This window comes from Eschrichtius robustus, chromosome X (assembly GCF_028021215.1).
Source record: "Eschrichtius robustus isolate mEscRob2 chromosome X, mEscRob2.pri, whole genome shotgun sequence".
NCBI classification, from domain to species: Eukaryota; Metazoa; Chordata; class Mammalia; order Artiodactyla; family Eschrichtiidae; genus Eschrichtius; species Eschrichtius robustus.
This window is the reverse complement of record NC_090845.1, coordinates 114,586,953-114,612,582: the sequence shown is the minus strand read 5'-3', so window position 1 is coordinate 114,612,582 and position 25,630 is coordinate 114,586,953. Positions and strand designations below refer to the sequence as shown.

General features: G+C 39.0%; 1 protein-coding gene across 9 annotated transcripts in view; it reads left to right on the top strand.

Moving 5' to 3' along the window:
- ENOX2 (ecto-NOX disulfide-thiol exchanger 2) overlaps positions 1–25,630 on the top strand; it is a 271,731-nt gene that overhangs the window by 194,134 nt on the left and 51,967 nt on the right. For 7 of the 9 annotated variants that reach the window (XM_068532780.1, XM_068532779.1, XM_068532773.1 and 4 more), the window contains one exon: positions 13,798–13,932. In XM_068532780.1, the coding sequence (XP_068388881.1) occupies positions 13,836–13,932 (97 nt within the window). In that variant the 5' untranslated portion in view covers positions 13,798–13,835. Of the gene's footprint in view, positions 1–1,355; positions 1,445–13,797; positions 13,933–25,630 lie in introns of all 9 variants that reach the window. The other 2 variants (XM_068532772.1, XM_068532771.1) reach the window with 1 other exon arrangement.

The following is a 25,630-nucleotide window of genomic DNA, read 5'->3' as shown; positions in this document are numbered from 1 at the left end:
GATTGTTAATTCTCAAAGAAAATGAAGAGGGATTCAAAATAATAACACTTACAACGCACAATATTACTTCCTGAGCAATAAATACCAAACAGAAGATAAACCCTTGAGCCCTAGGCTTAACATAGACCCAAAACATGAGTTATCCTGCTGTTCCCTTTCCCTTAGCCAGAGAACAGAAAATACAATGTTACTGAGTTCTAGGACACCCCATCCTGGCCTTGTGCCATAATCTTCCACAACATATACTTCTTGTATGTCTACTGTATGCAAGGTCCTGTGTGATATGCTGGAGATGGGGTTTTCTTCTGTGTTCCACACAAGCATTTTCTACACTTCTCTCTTTTCCTTTGTCATGGTGTTCCTAGTGCTATTTCCAGGACCACTCTCAAAACAGTACCCCATCAGCCTTCCACAGCAACTGGATCCCTCACCATAAGGATAATTTCTTTGGCGTGAAGCATAAAATTAACCTTGCTAAAAATGTTAATAGATTCCTGGTTGAGGATGGGAAGGGTGTGATCAGATTAGTCTTAGCACAGTGGCGTAAGGGTGTAGGGCATAAGCTGCAGAAGTTGGGATTGGCTGCACATGTGCTGGACAGGAAAGAAGTGTAAAGAAACCAGGAGTATAAGGCACCCTCCAGTAAGAACATACGAAAATTGCTACAGTAGAGCTGGGTTTCTTAAACTTGGCACTATTGACATTTGGGGTCAGATAATTGTTTGGGGGTGGGGGGTTGTCCTGTACGTTGTAGGGTGTTTAGCAGTATCCCTGAAGTCTATCCAGTAGATGTCAGTAGCACCTCCCCACTCCCAGTTGTGACAACCAAAGGTGTTTTCAAATATTACCAAATTGTCCCTGGGCGGGAAGGTAAACTCAGCCCCCATTAAGAACCACTACAATACAGGACATGGGGAGCACCCATCTGTAATGATGAGCTCTATAGCCCTCCCAGCTCAAATATTCTATAACCTTCTGACTCCTTTAGTTTTGTATAGGATAGTGGTTAAGAGCATGAACTGTGGAGCCAGACTGCCTGGGTTTGAATCCCAGCTCCACTGCAAGCTAATGTATGACCATGGACAGGTTGCTTAACCTCTCTGTTCCTGCTACCTCATCAGTAAAATGAGGATAATGAGAGGTCCTACTTCACAGGGTTATGAGTTTTTAATTGATGTACATAAAGTGTCTAGGAGAATGCCTGGCACATAATAAGAATTAAAGAAGTGTTAACTATTATTAGTCTTGTTATAATTACTATCATTAATACTATCATTCACCATTTATCTAAGTCCTAGTACTTTCCAGAGTTCTGATGTCTCACCCAGGTTTGAACCACTATTTTCCTTCTGCAGAAATGACTAGAGAGCTAAATCCACGGTTCAGGACCACACAATGCCAAGAATTTTTAAATGGCTATGGGTCTATGAAATAGGCATTGCAGGTAAGCCCCACTTTGTACAATTACTGAGTTCTTACAGAGTTCACTTATTTAAAAGCCAACTTATTGGCACATACTTTGAGCTAGTCACTGTAGAATACACAAAAGTAAATGAGGTTTATATCCCCTGCCCTCAAGGTGCTAACAAATATAGCTGCTATATGCACATTTATTTTAGTAAATTTAATAACCTTACATTCTCAAAGTAATTCCAGTCATTTCCTTCTTACCTATAAGGAATTTTTCTGTGATGAAAATTATCTCCCCATCTCCAGACTTATCTTTCTTAAAGTTAGTATTTCCGTAATCATGGTTCTCTTATATTACCAGCATTTTCAGATTATAATACCCCAAATTATCACCATGTTATCTTCTTCTGTCTCTCTCTCCATTTAAACTATTCAAAAGAAACGCACTGGGCTTCCCTGGTGGCGCAGTGGTTGAGAATCTGCCTGCCAATACAGGGGACACGGGTTCGAGCCCTGGTCTGGGAAGATCCCACATGCCACGGAGCAACTAGGCCCATGAGCCACAACTACTGAGCCTTCGCGTCTGGAGCCTGTGCTCCACAACAAGAGAGGCCACAACACTGAGAGGCCCGCACACCGCAATGAAGAGTGGCCCCCGCTCGCCACAACTAGAGAAAGCCCTCGCACAGAAACGAAGACACAACACAGCCAAAAATTAAAAATTAATTAATTAATTAATTTTTTAAAAAAAGAAATGCACTAAAATATATTTTATCTTAATACAACAACAGAATAGTATCCCATTCTAAATGGCTTGGCATCTGCTTCTGGGAAGAACAATGTCTGTGCAAGACTCGCTTATATATACTCATAGATTTCCTTATTAATTTGTTTAAAATTGTTTGCTGAACATCTCTATGTCAGACAAAGTTTCTACGCACTAGGAATAACAAAGAGGAGTTAAGAGACTGCAAAATCTAGGAGGAGAGACAACCACAGAAAAAGGTGATAAAAATATAATGTAGTAAGAGCTGCAATAGTAATGTTTTTTTCTGTTTTGTTTTGTTTTGATTTTAAACATCTTTATTGGAGTATAATTGCTTTACAATGGTGTGTTAGCTTCTGCTGTATAACAAAGTGAATCAGTTATACATATACATACATCCCCATATCTCCTCCCTCTTGCATCTCCCTCCCACCCTCCCTATCCTACCCCTCTAGGTGGACACAAAGCACCGAGCTGATCTCCCAGTGCTATGCGTCTGCTTCCCACTAGCTATCTATTTTACATTTGGTAGTATATATATGCCCATGTCACTCTCTCACTTCGTCCCACCTTACCCTTCCCCCTGCCCAAGTCCTCAAGTCCATTCTCTACGTCTTCGTCTTTATTCCTGTGCTGCCCCTAGGTTCTTCAGAACCTTTGTTTTTTTTTAGATTCCATATATATGTGTTAGCATACGGTATTTGTTTTCCTCTTTCTGACTTACTTCACTCTGTATGACAGTCTCTAGGTCCATCCACCTCACTACAAATAACTCAATTTCGTTTCTTTTTAGGGCTGAGTAATATTCCATTGTATATATGTGCCACATCTTCTTTATCCATTCATCTGACAATGGACACTTAGGTTGCTTCCATGTCCTGGCTATTGTAAATAGAGCTGCAATGAACATTTTGGTACATGACTCTTTTTGAGTTATGGTTTTCTCAGGGTATATGCCCAGTAGTGGGATTGCTGGGTCATACGGTAGTTCTATTTTTAGATTTTTAAGGAACCTCCATGTTGTTCTCCATAGTGGCTGTATCAATTTACATTCCCACCAACAGTGCACGAGGGTTCCCTTTTCTCCACACCCTCCCCAACATTTAATGTTTGTAGATTTTTTGATGATGGCCATTCTGACTGGTGTGAGATGATATCTCATTGAAGTTTTGATTTGCATTTCTCTAATGATTAATGATGTTGAGCATTCTTTCATGTGTTTCTTGACAATCTGTATATCTTCTTTGGAGAAATGTCTATTTAGGTCTTCTGCCCATTTTTGGATTGGGTTGTTTTTTGTTTTTTTTTTAAATTATATCTCAAAGCTCTTAATTTTTATTTTATTTATATTTGGCTGTGTTGGGTCTTCGTTTCTGTGCGAGGGCTTTCTCTAGTTGCGGCAAGCGGGGGCCACTCTTCATCGCGGTGCGCGGGCCTCTCACTGTCACGGCCTCTCTTTGTTGCGGAGCACAAGCTCCAGACGCGCAGGCTCAGTAGTTGTGGCTCACGGGCCCAGTTGCTCCGCGGCATGTGGGATCTTCGAAGACCAGGGCTCGAACCCGTGTCCACTGCATTGGCAGGCAGATTCTCAACTGCTGCGCCATCAGGGAAGCCCGGGTTGTTTGCTTTTTTGACATTGAGCTGCATGAGCTGCTTGTAAATTTTGGAGATTAATCCTTTGTCAGTTGCTTCATTTGCAAATATTTTCTCCCATTGAGAGGGTTGTCTTTTCATCTTGTTTATGGTTTCCTTTGCTGTGCAAAGGCTTTTAAGTTTCATTAGGTCCCATTTCTTTATTTTTGTTTTTATTTCCATTCCTCTAGGAGGTGGGTCAAAAGCGTCTTGCTGTGAATTATGTCATAGAGTGTTCAGCCTATGTTTTCCTCTAAGAGTTTATAGTGTCTGGCCTTACATTTAGGTGCATTTTGAGTTTATTTTTGTGTATAGTGTTAGGGAGTGTCCTAATTTCATTCTTTTACATATCGCTGTCCAGTTTTCCCAGCACCACTTATTGAAGAGGCTGTCTTTTCTCCATTGTATACTCTTGCCTCCTTTATCAAAGTTAAGGTGACCATATGTGCATGGGTTTATCCCTGGGCTTTCTATCCTGTTCCATTGATCTATGTTTCTGTTTTTGTGCCAGTACCATACCGTCTTGATTACTGTAGCTTTGTAGTATAGTCTAAAGGCAGGGAGCCTGATTCCTCCAGCTCTGTTTTTCGTTCTCAGGATTGCTTTGGCTATTCGGGGTCTTTTGTGTTTCCATACAAATTGTGAAATTTTTTGTTCTAGTTCTGTGAAAAATGCCATTGGTAGTTTGATAGGGATTGCATTGAATCTGTAGATTGCTTTGGGTAGTATAGTCATTTTCACAATGTTGATTCTTCCAGTCCAAGAACATGGTATATCTCTCCATCTGTTTGTATCATCTCTAATTTCTTTCATCAGTGTCTTAAAGTTTTCTGCATACAGGTCTTTTGTCTCCTTAGGTAGGTTTATTCCTAGGTATTTTATTCTTTTTGTTGCAATGGTAAATGGGAGTGTTTCCTTAATTTCTCTTTCAGATTTTTCATCATTAGTGTATAGGAATGCAAGAGATTTCTGTGCATTAATTTTGTATCCTGCTACTTTACCAAATTCATTGATTAGCTCTAGGAGTTTTCTGGTAGCATCCTTAGGATTCTCTATGTATAGTATCATGTCACCTGCAAACAGTGACAGCTTTACTTCTTCTTTTCCGATTTGGATTCCTTTTATTTATTTTTCTTCTCTGATTGCTGTGGCTACAACTTCCAAAACTATGTTGAATAATAGTGGTGAGAGTGGACAATCTTGTCTTTTTCCTGATCTTAGGGGAAATGGTTTCAGTTTTTCACCAATGAGAACGATGTTGGCTGTGGGTTTGTCATATATGGCCTTTATTATGTTGAGGTAAGTTCCCTCTATGCCAACTCCTGGAGGGTTTTTATCATAAATGGGTGTTGAATTTTGTCGAAAGCTTTTTCTTCATCTATTTAGATGATCATATGGTTTTTATCCTTCAGTTTGTTAATATGGTGTATCACATTGACTGATTTGTGTATATTGAAGAATCCTTGCATTCCTGGGATAAACCCCACTTGATCATGGTGTATGATCCTTTTAATGTGCTGTTGGATTCTGTTTCCTAGTATTTTGTTGAGGATTTTTGCTTCTATGTTCATCAGTGATATTGGCCTGTAGTTTTCTTTCTTTGTCACATCTTTGTCTGGTTTTGGTATCAGGGTGATGGTGGCCTTGTACAATGAGTTTGGGAGTGTTCCTCCCTCTGCTATATTTTGGAAGAGTTTGAGAAGGATAGGTGTTAGCTTTTCTCTAAATGTTTGATAGAATTCACCTGTGAAGCCATCTGGTCCTGGGCTTTTGTTTGTTGGAAGATTTTTAATCACAGTCTCAATTTCAGTGCTTGTCATTGGTCTGTTTATATTTTCTTTTTCTTCCTGGTTCAGTCTTGGAAGGTTGTGCTTTTTTAAGAATGTGTCCATTTCTTCCAGGTTGTCCATTTTATTGGCATAGAGTTGCTTGTAGTAATCTCTCATGATCCTTTGTATTTCTGCAGTGTCAGTTGTTACTTCTCCTTTTTCCTTTCTAATTCTATTGATTTCAGTCTTCTCCCATTTTTTGTTGATGAGTCTGGCTAATGGTTTATCAATTTTGTTTACCTTCTCAAAGAACCAGCTTTTAGTTTTATTGATCTTTGCTATCGTTTCCTTCATTTCTGTTTCATTTATTTCTGATCTGATCTTTATGATTTCTTTCCTTCTGCTAACTTTGGCGGTTTTTTGGTCTTCTTTCTCTAATTGCTTTAGATGTAAGGTTAGGTTGTTTATTTGAGATATTTCTTGTTTCTTGAGGTAGCATTGTATTGCTATAAACTTCCCTGTTAGAATTCCTTTTGCTGCATCCATAGGTTTTGGGTCATCATGTTTTCATTGTCATTTGTTTCTAGGTATTTTTTATTTCCTCTTTGATTCTTCAGTGATCTCTTTGTTATTTAGTACTGTATTGTTTAGCCTCCATGTGTTTGTATTTTGTACAGACTTTTTCCTGTAATTGATATCTAGTCTCATAGCGTTGTGGTTGGAAAAGATACTTGATACAATTTCAATTTTCTTAAATTTTCCAAGGCTTGATTTGTGACCCAAGATATGGTCTATCCTGGAGAATGTTCCATGAGCACTTGAGGAGAAAGTGTATTCTGTTGTTTTTGGATGGAATGTCCTATAAATATCAATTAAGTCCATCTTGTTTAATGTGTCATTTAAAACTTGTGTTTCCTCATTTATTTTCATTTTGGATGATCTGTCCATTGGTGAAAGTGGGGTGTTAAAGTCTCCTGCTATGATTGTGTCACTGTTGATTTCCCCTTTTATGGCTGTTAGCATTAGCCTTATGTATTGAGGTGCTCCTATGTTGGGTGCGTAAATATTTACAATTGTTATACCTTCTTCTTGGATTGATCCCTTGATCATTATGTAGTGTCCTTCTTTGTCTCTTGTAATAGTCTTTATTTTAAGGTCTGTTTTGTCTGATATGAGAAGTGCTACTCCAGCTTTCTTTTGATTTCCATTTGCATGGAATATTTTTTTCCATCCCCTCACTTTCAGTCTGTATGTGTCCCTAGGTCTGAAGTGGGTCTCTTGTAAACAGGATAGTAATGTGTTTAATGAGCTAATGGAACACTGTAAATAAAGGGGCTCTTTGGGAGGGAGTTTAGTGTGATGCATAAGACTGTGGGCATTGGCGTCAGAGCTGTCTGGGTTTGTATTCCTGTTCTACCACTTATTAGCTGTGTGATATTGAGCTGATTACTTAAACTCTCTGTGCCTCAGTTTCATTATTTGTATAATGTAGTGCAGTAATTCATATATATGCTGTGTCTGTCTGTAGACTTTGAGCCCTTCATGGCCAGGACTACTTCTTCATCATCATCTTAACTATTACCATGTTATTATTCCCACTTACCAAGTGCTTAATATGACCCAGAACCCATGCTAAATTCTTTACCCACATTATCTAATTTAATCTTCAACAAACTTTTAAGGTAGATACTATCATTTTCCTAATTTTTTAGCTTGACATTTTTCTCATCAAACCCAGTTCTTTATTCAGAGCACTTATCATAATGTGTAATTATTTTATATTCATTTGTATTTTAATATCTCCCTCCTGCACTAAGGTGTTAGCTTCATATGACCGAGGATGAGGCCAGTTTGACTCACAACAATGTTGTCTTCAATATCTAGAATGATGCATGACACATAGAAAATGTTCAATGAACTTACACTAAATATGAAAGGAAGGCTGGAAGGCAGGCTGTCAAATAGAGGAGAAAAGAAAAGAGCGAAATAATGATCACATTACAGTTACTAAGTAGTAGAGCTAGACTGTGGTACAGAGCCATCTGACTCCCAAACCCATGCTCTTGATCACTAGGCAAGATTACTTCCTACTGTTGAGAGACTTTCAATAGATGTTTGTTGACAAAATCCTCTCCTCAACTTTGTACAATACTGTGTAATAAAGTTATAGCAAGCATAAAAACCAATGGATGTAAAACTGAACAAAAGAAAGAAAATTATAGGGGAGTAAACTGTCAGAGAAGAAGAGTTTATGTCTCAATAAAATATATTTGGCAAGATGGCACCAACATACTGAACTTGTTTCAAAGGAAATAAGGGAAATATTTGAAATAATTAACTCCACTACAGGATGAGGTGTATCACAGAATGTGTGTGTGTGTGTGTGTGTGTGTGTGTGTGTGTGCGCATTGTCTTCAAGATCAAATAACTTTGACAGTAATTGACTACTTAATCAGTGAAGCATAAACAGTGTAAAAATAAACAGATGGCAGTAGTGATTTGATAGTTATGGGGTGATACCAGCTTAAAGTGGATGTTCACTTTCCAATGTTTTATTTTTTTCGTGCTAATGAACTCTTGTTCCAAAGTGCCATATCTTCAATCAGCTTACCTAGAGGGCACTCATTTACAACCACTCTACAACTTGCGATGTCTTGAGGAGTTGCCACACAAGCAGAACAATAGAACCAGCATAGCAGGACATGATCTACAGACTTGGGTGAGGTATTTTGAATACCATTTGACAACCACTGGCACTTACCTTCTGAATATTCTTGGCTGCTGCCAGTGAGTATAGGACTCATGGGAAAATGAGCAATTTCTTCCTTTAGTGACATAGGACTACTTTTATAAAACACCTAAAGAAATTGTTAGATGTGCATTTTTAGTCTGAAAAGTGAATCAGGACTTACCTTTTCCACCATTAAGTGATAATTCGTAACAGATGTTTAGCACAGCATGTTTTGTTAGCACAGACCTTAAATCCAGATTGCTGCCAGAGATGATCATCTGGGATTTCTCTTTGAAAGTAAAAATTTACAAGCTTGCTTATATATATGACTGTGCCTATATGGGGAAAAGATTATAGCTAATAAAATCAAACTGAATTATTAGTTGGGTGCATCTATCCCTGGTTATAACTCTAAATAAATTTCTACATATAAATTCAGTTGTCCTGGAGAGTGAATCAGTTTAGCAATTATACCATCCCTTTTAAGATGGCATCCCAATTTATCGTTCTGAAAAGGTATACAAATAATCAATGAGTGTCATTGCATAGATTGCTTATTGTGCCCAAAATCAATGTAAGTTCATTTTCTTTATTCATTCATTCAAATATTTCTTGAATGCCTACTTCATACCAGACACTAAACTAAGAAATGGGGAAACAAAGATGCCTAAAACCCAGTCCCTGACCTAAAGGAGCATGTAGGCTAGCAGAAGAGAGACATGTATCCAATAACTATAATTCAAGGCAGTCAATGGTAAATGTTCAGTTGTTCTTGCTTCCTGGGATGCTTCTCAACCCTAATCCTCCATTCACCACCTACAGGAAAATCCTGTCCCTCCTCAAAGATTCACTTCAAATGATTCTTTGCCAGTGAAGGCTTCCCTGACTATTCCTCATCTCTCCACCTCTCAACCCCAAACACATATGTCCAAACCCATTCCAGAGAATTCATTACTCCTTCTCTGTTCCCATAGCACTTTACTCATAGTTTTGTTACAGTACTTATTATAATGATTTGTATTTAGTTGTTTATATGTCACGCCTCTCATTGTATTGTGAGTTCTTCCAGAACAGTAAATGAATTTTGTTCATCTCTATATTCCTAGTCACTAGCACAGAACGTGGCATATACTAAGACTCAGTAAAAGTTTGGTTTGGGGAGAAGTGAGAGAATAAGCAAAGATGAAAATCAAATTCTACATAAAATATTATGAGAACACATAGGAAGGAGTAATTAATTCCAGTGAGGTAGCTTCACAGACAAGGTGGCATTTGAGACGACCCTTGAAAAATGAGTAGGACTTGACAGGTGGAGATGGGTGTTGGGGGAAGGGAGGGTGATGAGAAGGGCATTTAAAGCAGAACTCCGGAAGGATTTAAGAACCGAGTTCATTGTAGCGAAATAATGCTGTTAATTAGCATGTTCCTTATCTGTTCATTGTAAACAAGCCTAATAGGAACTCTACTTGCTAACATTTTAACAAGCACTGTGAATTAATATATAGTTTGAAAATAGTGATACTATGTTGTCCTTTAAAAAAACTGATAATTTAGATCCTTCTCTCCCCCACCCCCACCAAATTAGTCCAGAGTTTGGCTAGGTACATTGTAAATTCTTAATCTTTGATCTCAAAATTCTTTATTGAGAATAATTCCTAATTCTCTTACATATTTCCCAGGCCTGCAGAGCTAGTGAGTAGCCAGACTGTTGCAAAAAATTATTTTTAGCATTGGGGACCAGTCCTTCTAAACCTAGCTGTTTCCTCTAAGAGTCATTCTCCAGCCAGCAGAGAAAATCAAAGTGCATACTCAGTAACGTCCTAAAGGTCCCTTCCAGCTATAACGTTCTCTAAAAGTTGTCTCCCTAGTTGGGGATTGGGATTCAAGATGAACCTAATAATCACTATATAAACTCTTGACCCAAAGGATATTTGATGCCCCATGTTTGTTTTCTTGATAATATTTACAAGAGGCTATTTCTAGCCTTCTTGTATGCCTTCTCAGAGAGCACTGAAAACTGGGTGTGAGGACTAGAGCTCCTACAGACGGAGAAATCACCAGTTCTGAAATGTGACTTCTGACTGCGGTAACAAATGCTTAGGGCCATCAATCACTCTGTGGTGGGGGGGGGGTGGTTATGGAGAGGAAGCATAGGCAATTTCGCAGTATAGGAGAATAATAAAAACTAATATTTCAGAAATAATGTTTTTGGCCATTTGCATTTTCTTGTAATGACCAATCAGTGACCAAAATAGCACTTGTATAAATAATTGGCAGGAGTGCATACTGGGAGGTAGGAGGAAAGCAATGGAAAGTTTTTTTAAATGGCTATCAGTAGTCAGAGGGAAATTTACCACAATAAAAGGCTTTTTGTGCTCAGATGACTTACGACTATATCTCTCCCAACTGTGCAATATATACACACACATGCATGTATAACCTGCTTCAATGTCTTTGCTTATTCATCCCTGCTCTGGGATGTCTTACCCCCTCTTCTTTACCTATTTAATAACTACCCATAATTCAAGACATATGCTATAGAAATCTGGCCCATTCTTTCAAATCCTGTCTTCTCCACAAAGCCTCATTCTTTAAACTTCAATAACATTCCTAGTCTATACTCTTTGAGTCTTTCATTGTTTCCTAATTGTTTATTTGGAGATACTAAAGCATGGTGCCTAAAAGTACACATCCTGTGTGACCTTGGACTATATATGTAACCCTTCAAAGCCTCTCATCTATTAAATGGAGATATAAAGAGCCCCTATCTCATAGTGTTGTTTTGAAAGTTAAATGAAAATAATGCATGCCAAGAGCTTTACCTAGCATATGGCAAATATTCAGTAGTTAGTGGTAGTAATGGATGGAGGTGGTGAGAGTAGTGATAATAATAATCATCATCACCATCATCATCGGTCTCTTCAATTAGATTGTATAACCTTTGAAGGCAGGGACTATGTCTCCTATCTGCTTGTACTCTGCTATCCTAACCCCCCAAATACTCAATTAGTTAAATTGATGTTTGTTGATCATGTGTCCAACTCAATAGTACTGTCTCAAAGATATGAAATTCCATCAGGAATATAATTTTTCCTTTTCATTGCTACTATGGAAACCGTTGGATGTTTTTTCTTGGTTTGCATGCATGCGTAGTTTGGATGGAAGCTGCTGAAGTAATCATATGCAACTAGACTATGAGAAGAATGGGAAACATCTTAATCATCCCAAGCTCCTGTGGCGTGTACACTTGGAAAAAAAAAAAAACTCGGAAAACTAAAAAATTCTGATAAAAAAAAGCCAAAGAAGAACTAAGTAAATAGATATTTCATGTTCACGGATAGGAAGACTCAATATTGTCAAGATGTAATTTTTCCCAACTTGATTCAATCAAAGTCCAAGCAAGTTATTTTGTGGATATCAAAAAAAAAAAAAAAAAACTGATTCTAAACTTTACGGAGGGGCAAAAGACCCAGAATAGCTAACACAATATTGAAGGAGAAGAACAAAGTTGGAAGACTGATGCCTCCCAACTTGAAGACTGACTGTAAAGCTATAGTAATCAAGACAGTGTGGTACTGGTGAAAGAATAGACAAATAGATCAATGGAACAGAAGAGAGAGCCCATAAATAGACCCACATAAATAGAGTCAACAGATCTTTGATGAAGGAGCAAAGGCAATACAATGGAGCAAAGATAGTCTCTTCAACAAATGTGCTGGAACAACTGGACATCCACATGCAAAAAAATGAATCTAGACACAGATTTTATACCCATCAAAAAATTAGCTCAAAATGGATCATAGACCTAAATGTGAAATACAAAACTATAAAACTCCTAACAGACAACGTAAGAGAAAACCTAGATGACTTTGGATATGGCAATAGCTTTTTAAATATAACACCAAAGTTATGATCCATGAAAGAAATTATTGGTAAACTAGACTTCATTAAAATTAAAAAACTTTGTGAAAGACAATGTCAAGAGAATGAGAAGACAAGCCATAGACTTGAAGAAAATATTTACAAAATACACATCTGGTAAAGGACTGTTATCTAAAATACACAGAGAACTCTTAAAACTCAACAATAGTAAAACAAACAACCTGACTGAAAAATGGGCCAGTGACTAATAGACACCTCACCAAAGAAGATACATGGATGGTAAATAAGCATATGAGAAGAAGCTCCACATCATATGTCATCAGGGAAATGCAACTTAAAACAGCAATGAGATACCACTACAAACCTATTAGAATGACCAAAATCCAGAACACTGACAACACTAAATACTGATGAGGATGTGGATCAACAGGAGCTCTCATTTATTGGAGGTGGGAATGCAAAATGGTACAGCCACTTTGGAAGACAGGTTGACAGCTTCTTACAAAACTAAATATGCTCTTACCATACAATCCAGTGATCGCAGTCCTTGGTATTTACCCAGAGGAACTGAAAACTTATGTTCACACAAAACGTGCACAGAAATGTTTATAGCAGTTTTATTCATAATTGCCAAAACTTTGAAGTAACCACAATGTCCTTCAGTACGTGAAGAGATAAAGTGTGGTATATCCAGACAATGGAATATTATTCAGCAAAAAAAAAAGAATGAGCTATGGAGCCATGAAAAGACATAGAGGAAACTTAAATGCACATGACGAAGTGAAAAAGCCAATCTGAAAAGGCTACATACTGTATGATTCCAACTATATGACATTCTAGAAAAGGCAAAACTATGGAGACAGTAAAAGATCAGTGGTTGCTGGGGTTGGGGGAGGGGAGAAGGATGAATAAGTAGAGCACAAAGGAATTTTAGGGCAGTGAAAGTACTCTATATGATACTACAATGATGGATACATGTCACTATACATTTTTCAAAACCTGTAGAATGTAAAACACCAAAGTGAAACCTAATGTAAACTATGGCTTTTCGATGATTATGATGCATCAGTGTAGGTTCATCAGTTGTAACAAATGAACCACTCTGGTGAGAGATGTTGATAATAGGGGAGGCTATGCATGTGTGGGGGGGGTGGGTGTGTATGTGAAATCTCTGTACTTTCCCCTCAATTTTGCTGTGAACCTAGAACTACTCTAAAAAATAGTTTTCATTGACTTTAAAACAAGGAGGAAGGAAGGAAGGAAGGAAAGAAGGGAGGGAGAGAGGAAGGAAGGAAGGAAAGAAGGGAGGGAGGAAAGAAAGAAGGGGGAAGGAGGGAAGGAGGGGAGGAGTTGGGTGAGAGAGAGAGGGAGAGAGAGAAAGAAAGAAACACTAAAATGCCATCTGGTAAAGTGCTTTCAAATTCTATAATTTCCTGCTAGTTTGAGCTGTATTGTTTTAACCCTTGTAAAGAGCTGAAATTAAGGCTATGTCCACCACTTGTCCACCAGTCCATTTCTGTAAAGAGTTGCCAGAGTTTACATTGATAAGTGAACTAGATACTGCAACCTTAATACAGCAAATTATTTTGCTTGTCATTTCTTCTTAGCTGATAATAGTAGAACTCTGAGTGTGGATTCCACTACAATGACACTACCTATGTCTGATCCAACTGCATGGGCCACAGCAATGAATAATCTTGGAATGGCACCGCTGGGAATTGCCGGACAACCAATTTTACCTGGTATGCTATTTTTAATCACCTCACAAGTGTTTCTTTTTACTGACCATATGCACATAAATATAACAATATGACACAACTTATTTTGAGGTTGACATTTACCAGATTCTGCCTAGAGTGTGCATTTTTGTAATATGAGCTTTATAGGCTGGGTGGCCTGTAGTTACTAGTATACTCCCTATTGCACTATGGGCAAGCTGGGGGTATATCTGATGCAGGATATGGTCACTGAATATTTAACTCATTGGAATAAAAGTACAGCAGGATTTGGCAAAGAATTACAAAGTTTGTCTAATTTTATACATTTCTTAGAGGAAGCAAATAAACATGGAGCTAGAATGAGAACTGACTTAGATATCCCAAAAATCTTAGGTTCCTAGAGGGAAGGACAGGAGATAGCGGGGAACATCCCAAAGACTATTGTTAACATTGAATAACTGTTCATATTTTTTAGAACAAAGTAACCTGTAAGAGAATGGGCATGGTATACTAACTCCATCTCCACTAAAGATAAAATCAGAAGAAAAATGCCATGTCATCTGAAGGGCTTAGTTTAGACACAGAAAATCTTCCTGGACTGTCAGAGCCATTAACCATAAAAATAGGTTTGTGAATGTGCCTTGGGCAACTCAAATTTTTTATCGCTCTGCATATGACCTTAAATGACCATGAAAGTACTGTGAGTATTGATTTGGGGGGTTACAAAGAAATTTTAGCAAGTAGGCAAATTTGCAAATATAAAATCATAAATAATGATATAAATGTTATAAAATAATTATAAATTTGATCAAAAAATGGGTTTATGAAGACATTAGGGAATTGCCATATCAGGAAACCTGGGGTGCTTTTTAAACATCCTAAACATTAATCTCCCAGATTCGCTCAATTGTTATCCTACTTAAAAGCATGACTGGACCAAGACAATCTAGGCCAATCTAGGACCTTGCTACTCAAGTGTGGTCTGCATAACCTGGGAGATGTTAAGAATCCCAGAATCTCAGGCCACAGCCCAGACCTGCTGAATCAAAGCTGCATTTTAACATGATCCCCATGTGATTCATAAGCACATTAAAGTTGAGAAACAGATCTAGAGTGATGCCACTTAGGGTTGTTGTGAGAATTAAATTGTGCTTAGTACAATTCCTGGCACATAGTTTGTGCTCAAAAATCTTGGCTATTAGAATACTTTAAAAATCATTATTAATATATTTCTCATAAACATTTCCAAAGGGGGTAATTTTTTTATTTTGTTTTTCTTCATTATTTCATTATAATAGAATTTAAACTAAAATCTTATATATTATTTTATAGCTTTATATAGAGTGGTCCTGAATCATAATCACAATCACTCTAGACTACCTCTTATAGTCTGGAGTGACTAGATTATCTGATTTGGCTTAAATATTACCAATTTATGGAAGACTGAACCTTATGGGTATATGTCCCAGAAAAAATCTTGAGGCCAGACCTACTCTGATACTAAGAGGACTAAATGTTAGCTTAGATTATTTGTAAATTACCACATTTAAACATAAATCTATGCTCACAAAGTAATCTTCAGTGCTTTGCCACCCATCTATAATGTGGAACAAAAAAAGGCCTAACACTGAGAGTAAAAAATCATCCAGGCCATCGTTACAGGCCCAAAGCTGTGCTGGGGTCAATATCAGGCCTAGAAAATTGGGGTAGGTTTTCATAACAGTAGCTCAGAGGGCTATTTCTGCAGAGACAGTACCTTGCTTAGTACAAGCCTCAAAGACAAACTGCTCAGGTTAAATCCTGGCTCTGCCACTTGCTAGCTATGTGACCTTGAGCAAGTTACTTGACCTATCTGTACCTCAGTTTTCTCATCTGTGAAATGGGGGTGGTTATAGTATCTACCTCATAGGATTGCTGTGAATGTTAAATAATATACTTAGCACAATGCTTGGTATATAATAAGCACTCAATGAAGGTTAACTGGTGCCATTATTATTGCTATTAGTCATATTACGTGTTATTTAAGATAAAGGAAATACTAACATACTTCCTTCAAATAGCTGCTAAGCTGCCATTTAGATTGAAAGTACTTGGGTACTAGGCAGCCAGTGTCAGCGCTAATCACATCCACCCCAACTAGACATTTGAAACCTCAAGAGTGATTTTAATTTCTACTTCAAGCCCCTTTGCCTCCCTCTTGTTTTCTTAAGGACTATGAAGAAATGGCTTCTCATGGTCCCCTTCAACCTTGTGACTCAGGGATCATTTAGCTATGCTCCAAGGAAAGTTACTTGGGTTTTTGGAAACCTGGTCTTAGAAATACTGATATTTAGTTCTCTTAAAAGTATACAGGGCAATAGCACTAGGCTGAGACATACTTTGTAAAGCTATGTGTAAAATCACTTCAGTTATATGTGAAATGATTTTTCTCCTCTCCATATTATTTTAGGGAAGCAATTTACTCATCAGATTAGAACGTGGGTTCTGGATATAGACTGCCTGGGTTCAAATAAATCCCTGCTCTGCCATTAAGTAGCTGTGTAACCTTTGGCAATTTACTTAACCTCTCTATGCCTCAGTTTCTTCATTTGTAAAACAGAGATAATAATAGCACCTATGACATAGCATTGTTGTGAGGATTAATGAGTTAATACATATAAAGTCTTAGAATGATGCCTGACTCACAGTAATTCCTCAGTGAACTCAGCTATGATTATTATTATTTCAAGTTCACATCTGATATATGGCTCACAAAAAGTTGAATTATGGCTTATTTCTATTCTTAACAACAATGAAGTATAATGAATGCAGGGGCAAATTTTTCCCTGGAGAAGCACTGGACAATGGCAGGTGAAGAGAACAGTGTGTGTCTGACAATGCTGGTGACTGCTCCCTGTAAATCTGGTGGGGGGTGTCCAGAGAAGCAGAAAGTTGGCACCACACGCCAATGCTGCTTACCCTTCTTCTTGCTAGAGTCTGGGAAACAGGGGGCCTGCCACCTTTTTATGTAATGTTTTAACTGAATGGGATAAAACATCCCCCTAATCCTCTTCCTACTGCCCCAAATTCCTTAAAATGGAAAAGGAAGCAAAGGAGCCACATGGAACTGTTTCCTGAGGTCACCCATTGACGGCTTAGTAATTTAGCTACTTTTCTGCCCCTTAGAAGGTTTCCTTCTTAGCCGGCAGAGTTTTTCTTTGTCCTGTCTCATCTGGCCTATCTGTGACAACAGAAAAGGCTTTTGGCATTGATGAAAAACAAATGATACATAAGCTTCCTTGACTTCCCCCAGAGAGCTCAAATCCATACTGTCATGGATGCTGAATCTCTTGGACACATACTTGTCATCTGGGCAGTGTCTAGCTTATTATATTCATTGAGCGTGGAGCAGAGACTGGCCATCTCTGGGGTTTGGTGTAGAGCTCCCTTTCATCTAACATGGTGTTTTTTGTACAACTGCTGTTCAGTAAAGTTAATCCACAGTGATGGCAGATTAGAAGGTCCCCTCTGGCCGGCACCTGTCTTTCCTGGAAGAGTATTTGCTTCTCCAAGCTCGTCAAATAAGACTAATGTTAGTTTTCACATGAAGGGAGGCACCAAAAAGAGTCAGGCCGCCTTTGGAGCATTGTTCTGCCCATCATCCCAGATGAATCCAAGAATGGACCGACTAAAGGGTACTCACTGAATACTGTGTGCTGCTTCCTTTACTTTCCCCTAAATTAAAATATCCTTAGCATCCAAGTGTGGAGCCTGTGAAGTCCCAAAGAAGAAGTGTCCCTCATTATGGTGTCTCCACTGTATTGACTATGCCTCCTCCATAATGAGAGATGTTGGAAAATATGACTCATGGCCCTTATTCCCAGAGCAAGACGCTGCCCATCTATGAGAATTGTCATTCTTAAGGAGGCAGTTCTCACTGGACGCAGCAGGCAAACTCTGATGAGAACAGAAAGAAAGAATGAAGATGTGTGACACATGATAGGCCACTGTTCTTCAAGCTCCTCAAGGGGGCCCGGACTTGGGTTTCTATTATTTTACTATCGTCCACAAATAGAATATGCTTTCAGTGGCAGATAATGTTGAGATCCTGAGAAAGGAGAGCACTGTTCATCATCATGGTGGACACTTCACCAAGAGCCAATAATATATAAACCACTGTACCAAATAGAACTAATGTCTCTCCAAATCAAGCTTGAATCCTACCAAGTGACGGGACTCTCAAGATTCCCCCATGGAAACTATTATAAAGAGTCCGGTAGAGTGAGATGGTTTATTCATTCATTCATACAAGGAATATTTACTGAGGCCTGCTGTAAGCAAGATACTGCGAGGAGCCCTGGGGATAAATCAGTGAACAAAAAAGAGAAAGATTCCTTCCCTCATAGTGACTAGAATACTTTTAGAACCCCCATATTTTATCCCTAATAAAACCTGTTCTCATTTGAGCTGCCTCTTGACCCTCAACAACTCAAAGACTTCCTAAACATTTTGTTCATTTGTGCTTTTATTCACCCATCCATGAATTAAAATATATTGAGCTAGGTCAAGGGGATACCAAATGGGCCTTCAAGCTCAGAATCCAGTGGCAGAGGCAGCAAAGTCCATATCACTACACTACAATGTAGCAAGTGTCATAGTAGATACATGTAGAAAAGTATTGTTTTAGCCATAGTAGATACATGTAGAAAAGTATTGTTTTAGCCAGAGTAGGATGGAGGGGGTGCTAGGTGGGTAGTGGTGATCAGGGAAGGTTGACAGAAGTGGCAACATTTGAGCTCAGTGTCCAGGGATATATAAGAAAGTGTCAGATGGAAAAAAGGAACTAAGAACAGCCTAAGCAGAGGAAGTGGTACACCAACGACTGGAAGGTATGCAGGACTATACAGTGTGGGGAAAATGGTTAAATACTGAGCTGATTTACATCACCCCATTCCACAAAATATTTGGGGCAGCTTATAAGAAAGATTACAGTAAAAGAGAAAAATTACAAGTAAAATAAACCATCATCTAGGAAAATATAAATGAGAATAGAAGGGGAAGCCCCGGTAGGGAGGTTAATTAGAATTCAGATATGTAGGTCATAGGATCCCACCCAGTTTCTAAAGGTGAACTGCCCTTGTGACCAGGTAGCCAAAACAAAAAGGGAAACCTGATCAGTTATATAATTTGCATTTTCCCTGAAGAGAAAATATACCAGTCCTCAGGAGAAGTCAAACTTTTCAAGGCCCTTAACACTTGTGTGTGTTTGACACTTTAGCTCTGAAAGACTTTTTTCATAGGGATCTTCATACATAAGGGTGCACACTAAGTGAGGTAGTTGAGTCATCTCCAAACACTGGGCTGGAGCCCAGGACCAGTTGATATTGCTTTCCCTCATCCACTGCAAAATGTAGAAACTAAGAATATAGTGAATTTTTCATGAAGCTAAATTTGCTCAATTGAAAGGACTGTTCTTTATTCGGAGATTATAGATTTCCTATATTTTTGGTTTTGAAATGTTCTGTCTTTTATGAATTGCATGAATGGTACGTGGTTAATTTTTGTTACTTTTTTCCATGTCTTTTCTTAGCAAATTAAGAGGTTGGCAACCTTAAATATATATATGTATATATATATTTTTATTCATCTCTAAAATCCAGAAATCTAGGAACCAAAGATGTAGTGTGAAATGTCCTCCCTAATGCCTTTCCAAAGGTGTTCACAGCATGCCTAGATGAGAGTCAGGGGCATGACCCTGAATCTGTCAAATGTTCTAACAAGGCAAGAACACAAAGAACAAAATAGGAAGGAATAGGGGGAAGGTGGGCTAGATATATAGATATTTGCAAAAACTTATACTAATGAAATAAAGCTTCATTGGTTGAAATTTGGGATCAAAGTTGATATTTACTAGGGAGAGTCTTTATGAGCTGAAATTATGCCACATAACCCACCCAAGCCCAGCTTGCTGCCTCATTTGTCATTGTGCATGAACCAGGCCCTACCCCAACTTTCCAACTGACCTGAAACAAGGGTTTTGATGATCTTCTGGAGAAGCAAGACAGATTTTGGTAGAATTTGAGAGTCACTGTGCAAAAATTTAGAAACTTGTGTTCTATTTCCAAGAGGGCTTGTTGTAAGTTCAAGGTCATCTCACAGCTCAGCCAAGCCCTCCTTAGAAATCTGTGTTCCCTCTTCAGGTTGGCTGCCTGAAAAGTCTTTTCAAGGATCTGTGTAGAGAGGAGGCAGCCAGGACTGTAGTGAGTTAAAATTTCTCAATACCCAGGCATAATTCTTAATTTTCCAATGAATTTTGTAGGAACTCTAAAGAAATAGCAATAATGTACCAGAAATGTATACCTGAATTGGAATCATAATTTTCTATAAAATAGCTTAATTATGCATATATAATTAGATCCTATTTGGAACATTTATTTTAGACTAATCCATAGTTGCATTTCAGTGGTTTGACTGTGAATACAGACTACCTCCTGGTGATCAAGGGTCTCTGGAATACCTAAAAGATTGGAAATGCCTTTAATGGACCTGGCGGCGGGGGGGGGGGGGGGGACTTGGATGGGGAGAAGTCACTAAGTGTAAGCAGAGGCTTTCTGAGGGTATGAAGAGGACTCCAGCCAGCCAGAATCAGGTCCAGTTCTGAAAAGGCAAGCAGGATAGTAAATATGTCAGCTCCTATATCTGCCTATCTCCAGTTCATACATTGCCACAATTCCAACTTCTCCTGTGAGTCAAAGTTGAGACTTCAGATTTAGAACAGAGGGTTCTAAATTATCTATTGCTGTGACAACACATATATTGAATATCTCAACAGGAAGTTCTGGCTGTAGAGATAAGCAACCCTATGGTAGCCTTTTGGACAGGAACATTTGAAGGACTCTACAGGTTGAGTTGGTAGGTAACAGAGCTTAGTCTGACAAGAAGTATCTTTTTTTCCTGTGGACCCATGGACTTTGTGAGAAGCAGAGTAGACTAATGATTGAGAGCATAACTAGTAAAAGCCACCTACTGTGTGGCCTTACTGTGTTATCTCTGTAAGCTTCAATTTCCTCATCTGTAAAATAGGGAATAATAATATTGGTCATTCCTTAGGATTGTTCTGAAGTTTAAATGAGATGATGTGTATAAAACCTGGAAATTCATATACACCTGATCAATGGGCAGTAGTATTATGGACAGCATCCTCTTCCCCTGCCACAAAAGTACAGGTTGCTGTCTATAGGAAGAAAGCCATCGTGAACTGGCCTGCCAGAAAATATCAAGGGTTGAACCGTAAAATTGGCATATGTGGTGTCTTTGTCAGGCATCAAAGATGGGCAACCTCTAAGGTTTCTAGTGTTTTGTAGACATCTGTAGTCTTTGTACATCTGGTAGTGTGTTGTCATCTGGCATTGTTCCAACTGGTCCTTCTACACAGCAATAGTACAGTGACAACAATTGCTCAAAGACAGTGGCTCTGGGGCCCTGCTGGATCCCAAAGCACCTTTTCAATAATCGGAAAAATAATCAGTCTAGTTAGGTGCTTAGTGTACTTTCTATTTTAATTACTTGAAAATAGCTAACTCCATTAACCAATCACACCCCACTCCTCAGACGTGCTGCATATTCTGCTTACCTATTGCTGTGTGACAAACACATTATAACTTAGTGGCTTAAGACACAATGACTTTATTATATTTTAAGATTTTTCTGGATAAAGAGTTTAAGCAGGACTCAAATGGGCAATCCACCTGTTCCACATGGTATCAACTGGGATGCCTCAGCTGTGGTGGGATAGTCTGGAGGTTCCAATACAGCTTTATTCATACTCATGGCACCTTGGCAGGGACAGATAAAACACCGGGCTCAGCTGGATCCCTCCCTTTCCATTTACACTAAGGCCCTCTCCACATGGTCTCTCCAGCATGGTAGTCAGACATGTTACATTGTGACTGAAGCTCCCATAGCAAGTGTTCCCAGAGACAAGTGGATATTTTATCTCTCTTAAGGCCTGGCCCTGAAAACAGGCACAACATCCCTTCTGCTGTATTCTATTGGTCAAAGTGGTTCTAGAGCCCATCCAGATCCTCAAGGGGGTGGGGCATAGACCTCACCTCTTGACGGGAGGGGAAACAAAGAATTCGTATCCACCCTTAATCCGCCACACTTGCAAAAAAGAATTATATAGAAGCATTTTGTTATTTGTCTGCCATGTTTTTCAGCATACCTATTTCACCTTATACCTGTAATTAAATTAATTCATGAAAACAATTGCCATACTACATTGAGAGGCAGTGCAGTGGTTAAAAGCATTAGAGTTAAACTAACCTGGATTTGAATCCTACGTCTTGCCTAGGTTATTGGCTGTGGAACCTTGGGCAAGTAACTAAATCTTTCTGAGCCCCAGTTTCTTTATCTATAAAATGAAGGATAATAACAGTACCTAGCCCACTGGTCTTTTGGAATGAGATTATATAAAATGCTTAAGCACAGTCCCTAGCACAATGGAAGCACCCAATAAACAATTATAGTGATGATAATAATAATTGATGACAAAGCATTATAATTGTTTGCATGGCTGTTCCCAAACTATACTCTGAAGTCAAGGATTTTATCTTATTCCTTCAACCCCAACACCTGCAGAGGGGCTGGCATCAAAATACTGAAGGACATACAAATGGTTAGACATATGGATGACTGGACAAATGGCATTTTTTCCTCCATTGTAGCTCCCTGGCTCAGATGTGTACAGAGAATGGAGGATGATAATATTGCTAGATAACTACTCTAGGTTGAGTTAAGTGCAAGTTGCTAGGCAGCAGGAAGACTTAAGGCTACACTGAAACATTACTTAAAATCATATAATAGAGATGTAATAGAGCTGCAACTCAGAGGAGCAAGGTGGCGCAACTGAAAAACAGCATTTGCAGCATTTCCAGTAAGCTGGGAGTTTGGAAAGTACATGAACCAGAAGAGGGAATACAAACCAACATCTTATGACATTTCCACCAATGGCGGTGCCGAGAGTAAAGAAGGCAGTAGGGAAAAGGCGTTAGAAGAAGAGATGGTGGTAAAAGCAAAACAGAACAGGGTATTTATTGTGAAAGGGCTTTAGGGGAATACCCTGGCCTTTTCCACAACCCTTTTAAAAATATTTATTTATTTATTTATTTATTTATTTATTTATTTATTTATTTATTTAGGCTGCGCTGGGTCTTACTTGTGGCACCCGGGATCTTAGTTGCAGTATGTGGGATCTTTTTTTTTTTAGTTGTGGCATGCAGACTTCTTAGTTGCAGCATGCAATCTCTTAGTTGCGGCATGTGGACTTCTTAGTCGCAGCATGCATGTGGGATCTACTTCCCCAACCAGGGATCAAACCCTGGCCCCCTGCATTGGGAGCGTGGAGTCTTACCCACTGGACCACCAGTGAAGTCCCTCCACAACCCTTTTATAAAATGATTTCAAATCTCCTTCAGAAGTTTAAATTCCTAACATAAGTGGTAATACTATGTACATGTTGGCTGTACTCCTCAAGCCAGAATAGGGCCTGAAAAAGGGAGAGAATTTCTCTGGTGTTCTATTCCCAGTGTATTTTAGTGTTGGACTTCTTTGATTTTTTTCAGATCCTGCAATACTTGTATAAGGCCCATGATTTCAAATGGTTATTTTCTTGGTTGGTATTGGAAATTCAAGTCTACTTTGGTCTTAATGGTTGAAGATAAACAAAAGAAATAATCAATGTGATAGGAGCCCTTGAAGTGTCATGTACAATGTACATCCTGCCCTCTAGCAAGCCCTGCTAGGCAGTGTAGCCTATGGAACTCTTGGCATATTGAATGCAAAGAAGAAAGGGAGTTTATCTACTCTGGCTTTAGCCATATGTCATGAATACACTTGCTTTTAAATGAATTTCATAAAATATTAATGTAATCATACCAAACAGCTCAGTGGTGAGTACATCAGTCAGGAGTTATATTTATCCTGTGTATTTGTTTTTTGTTTGTCTCCATTTATTAGTAGACAGTACATGGAGACAGGCATTTCTTTCTCAGTCGAAGTGGCAGAACTTGTTTAATGAACTGATGTTTCTGTAATCTGTGGTAAGGTAGAGTTGTGAGTGACAGAACTATATGAATAACAATGAGGAGGCAGGCAGAACAATAAAAGGAAGACAAACATTTCATTAGGCGGGGGGAATAGATGGGATTGTTTAGTTGGCGTACAATCTAATCTGATCTTTTCCTACTGAAAATTAACAGTTTGTAAATGGGGGAGATAATGTTAACAATTTTTCCAAAATCTTATACACAAGGAATCAAATTTTCCAAAGACATAAATGGCATTCTTAACCACAGTGCTCTTATTCTACAGCATAGGAACACAGAGTGTCAGGGCTCCTAAGTTCTCCAAGATGGAAAAAAAGGCCTGGACACCCTGTCCCCCTGCATAGAGCCTGACATATAGGAGGCTATCACAAATGTTTGTGGGATGTGGAAGTGAATGCCTGAATAAGTGAATGTATTAGTGTGTGGACGCATGTTTTGAATGGAAGGAAGGAAACTTACCTATCAGGACCACCATGTATCATGTCAGAGGTTTTCATATCTGTTCTGTCCTTTCATCCTTTGAGCTAAATGTCACTATTTATCCCTACTTTTACCAAAAAGGAGATGGAGGCACACAGATATTAAGAAACATCCCTCAAGGTCTTATAACTAGCATGTGGAGGAGAGTAGAGAGATGAGAGTCACAGGGAGGAAGGGAAGGAGTGTGTGTGTGTGTGCACACACAGGCATGTGTGAATACTTGCATGTTGGGTGAGAAAACATATGAGGGCTAAAAGTAAATTTGTTTTCAGAAAAATAAAATTTCCTCTTAGAAGAAAATTCTTTCTTCCTAAACATGTTCAAGGTCTTGGCATCTCAGCATGACAGGCATGTGGGAGGATGAGGAATGCCCTAGCTCTCTTGGGCTGGCTTGCAATGGGAGGTGCTCATGTGCCACCCACCTGCCTATCTGCCCAGTCAGAAGACTCGCTCCTTCTGGGCCTATCGTACTTGAAGTCCTGCTTCTGTATGAACCACAGGTTCTTCCCACTGTTTAGATACACCTCCTTCAACATCTTAGAGAACCACCCAGGGGGTTCAGAGCCACCTTGAGGACATACTTAAAGGCACTGTCCCTTGGGCCTGAGTGGTGAGCAGGGTAAAGTCTGGGGGAGTAGGACCTGCCACTGCTACCATAACTACCCCTACATTATCAGAAGTCCTTATGCAATATTTTCTTTGTTTGCAATACACTGTGCATTCTATAACAGAGGGCAGGGGTGAGAGGTGGCGAAATGAAGTAGAATGCACTCCCTTCTCTCAAAGAATGTGCATTTTGTTATAGAGACAAAATTTAAACAATGAAATCAGTACCGCCTTTAGACCCAGGTAAGCGGGGCCCCTGCCGTGGGCCCTCACATCAGGGGACCTCGAGCTTTGGAATGACTGTCCAGATATTTTCTAAGTCCCTCTCCAGAGCTGAGGACTGGCCAGGTAGGTAGTGCCATCGGGGTAGGTGCCCCAAGTCCAGAGCAGCTCCTCTGTGTGTCTTGATGGCAAGAAGCAGCTTTCTCAAAATTTTCTAGGTTCCCCTCCAGTGCCTGGGATTGACAAAGGCCTGCAGTGTCATCTAAGCAAGGAGCCCCAATCTCATACTGAACCTATGTGGACCTCAGTCCCCATTTCTCCCTTTGAGG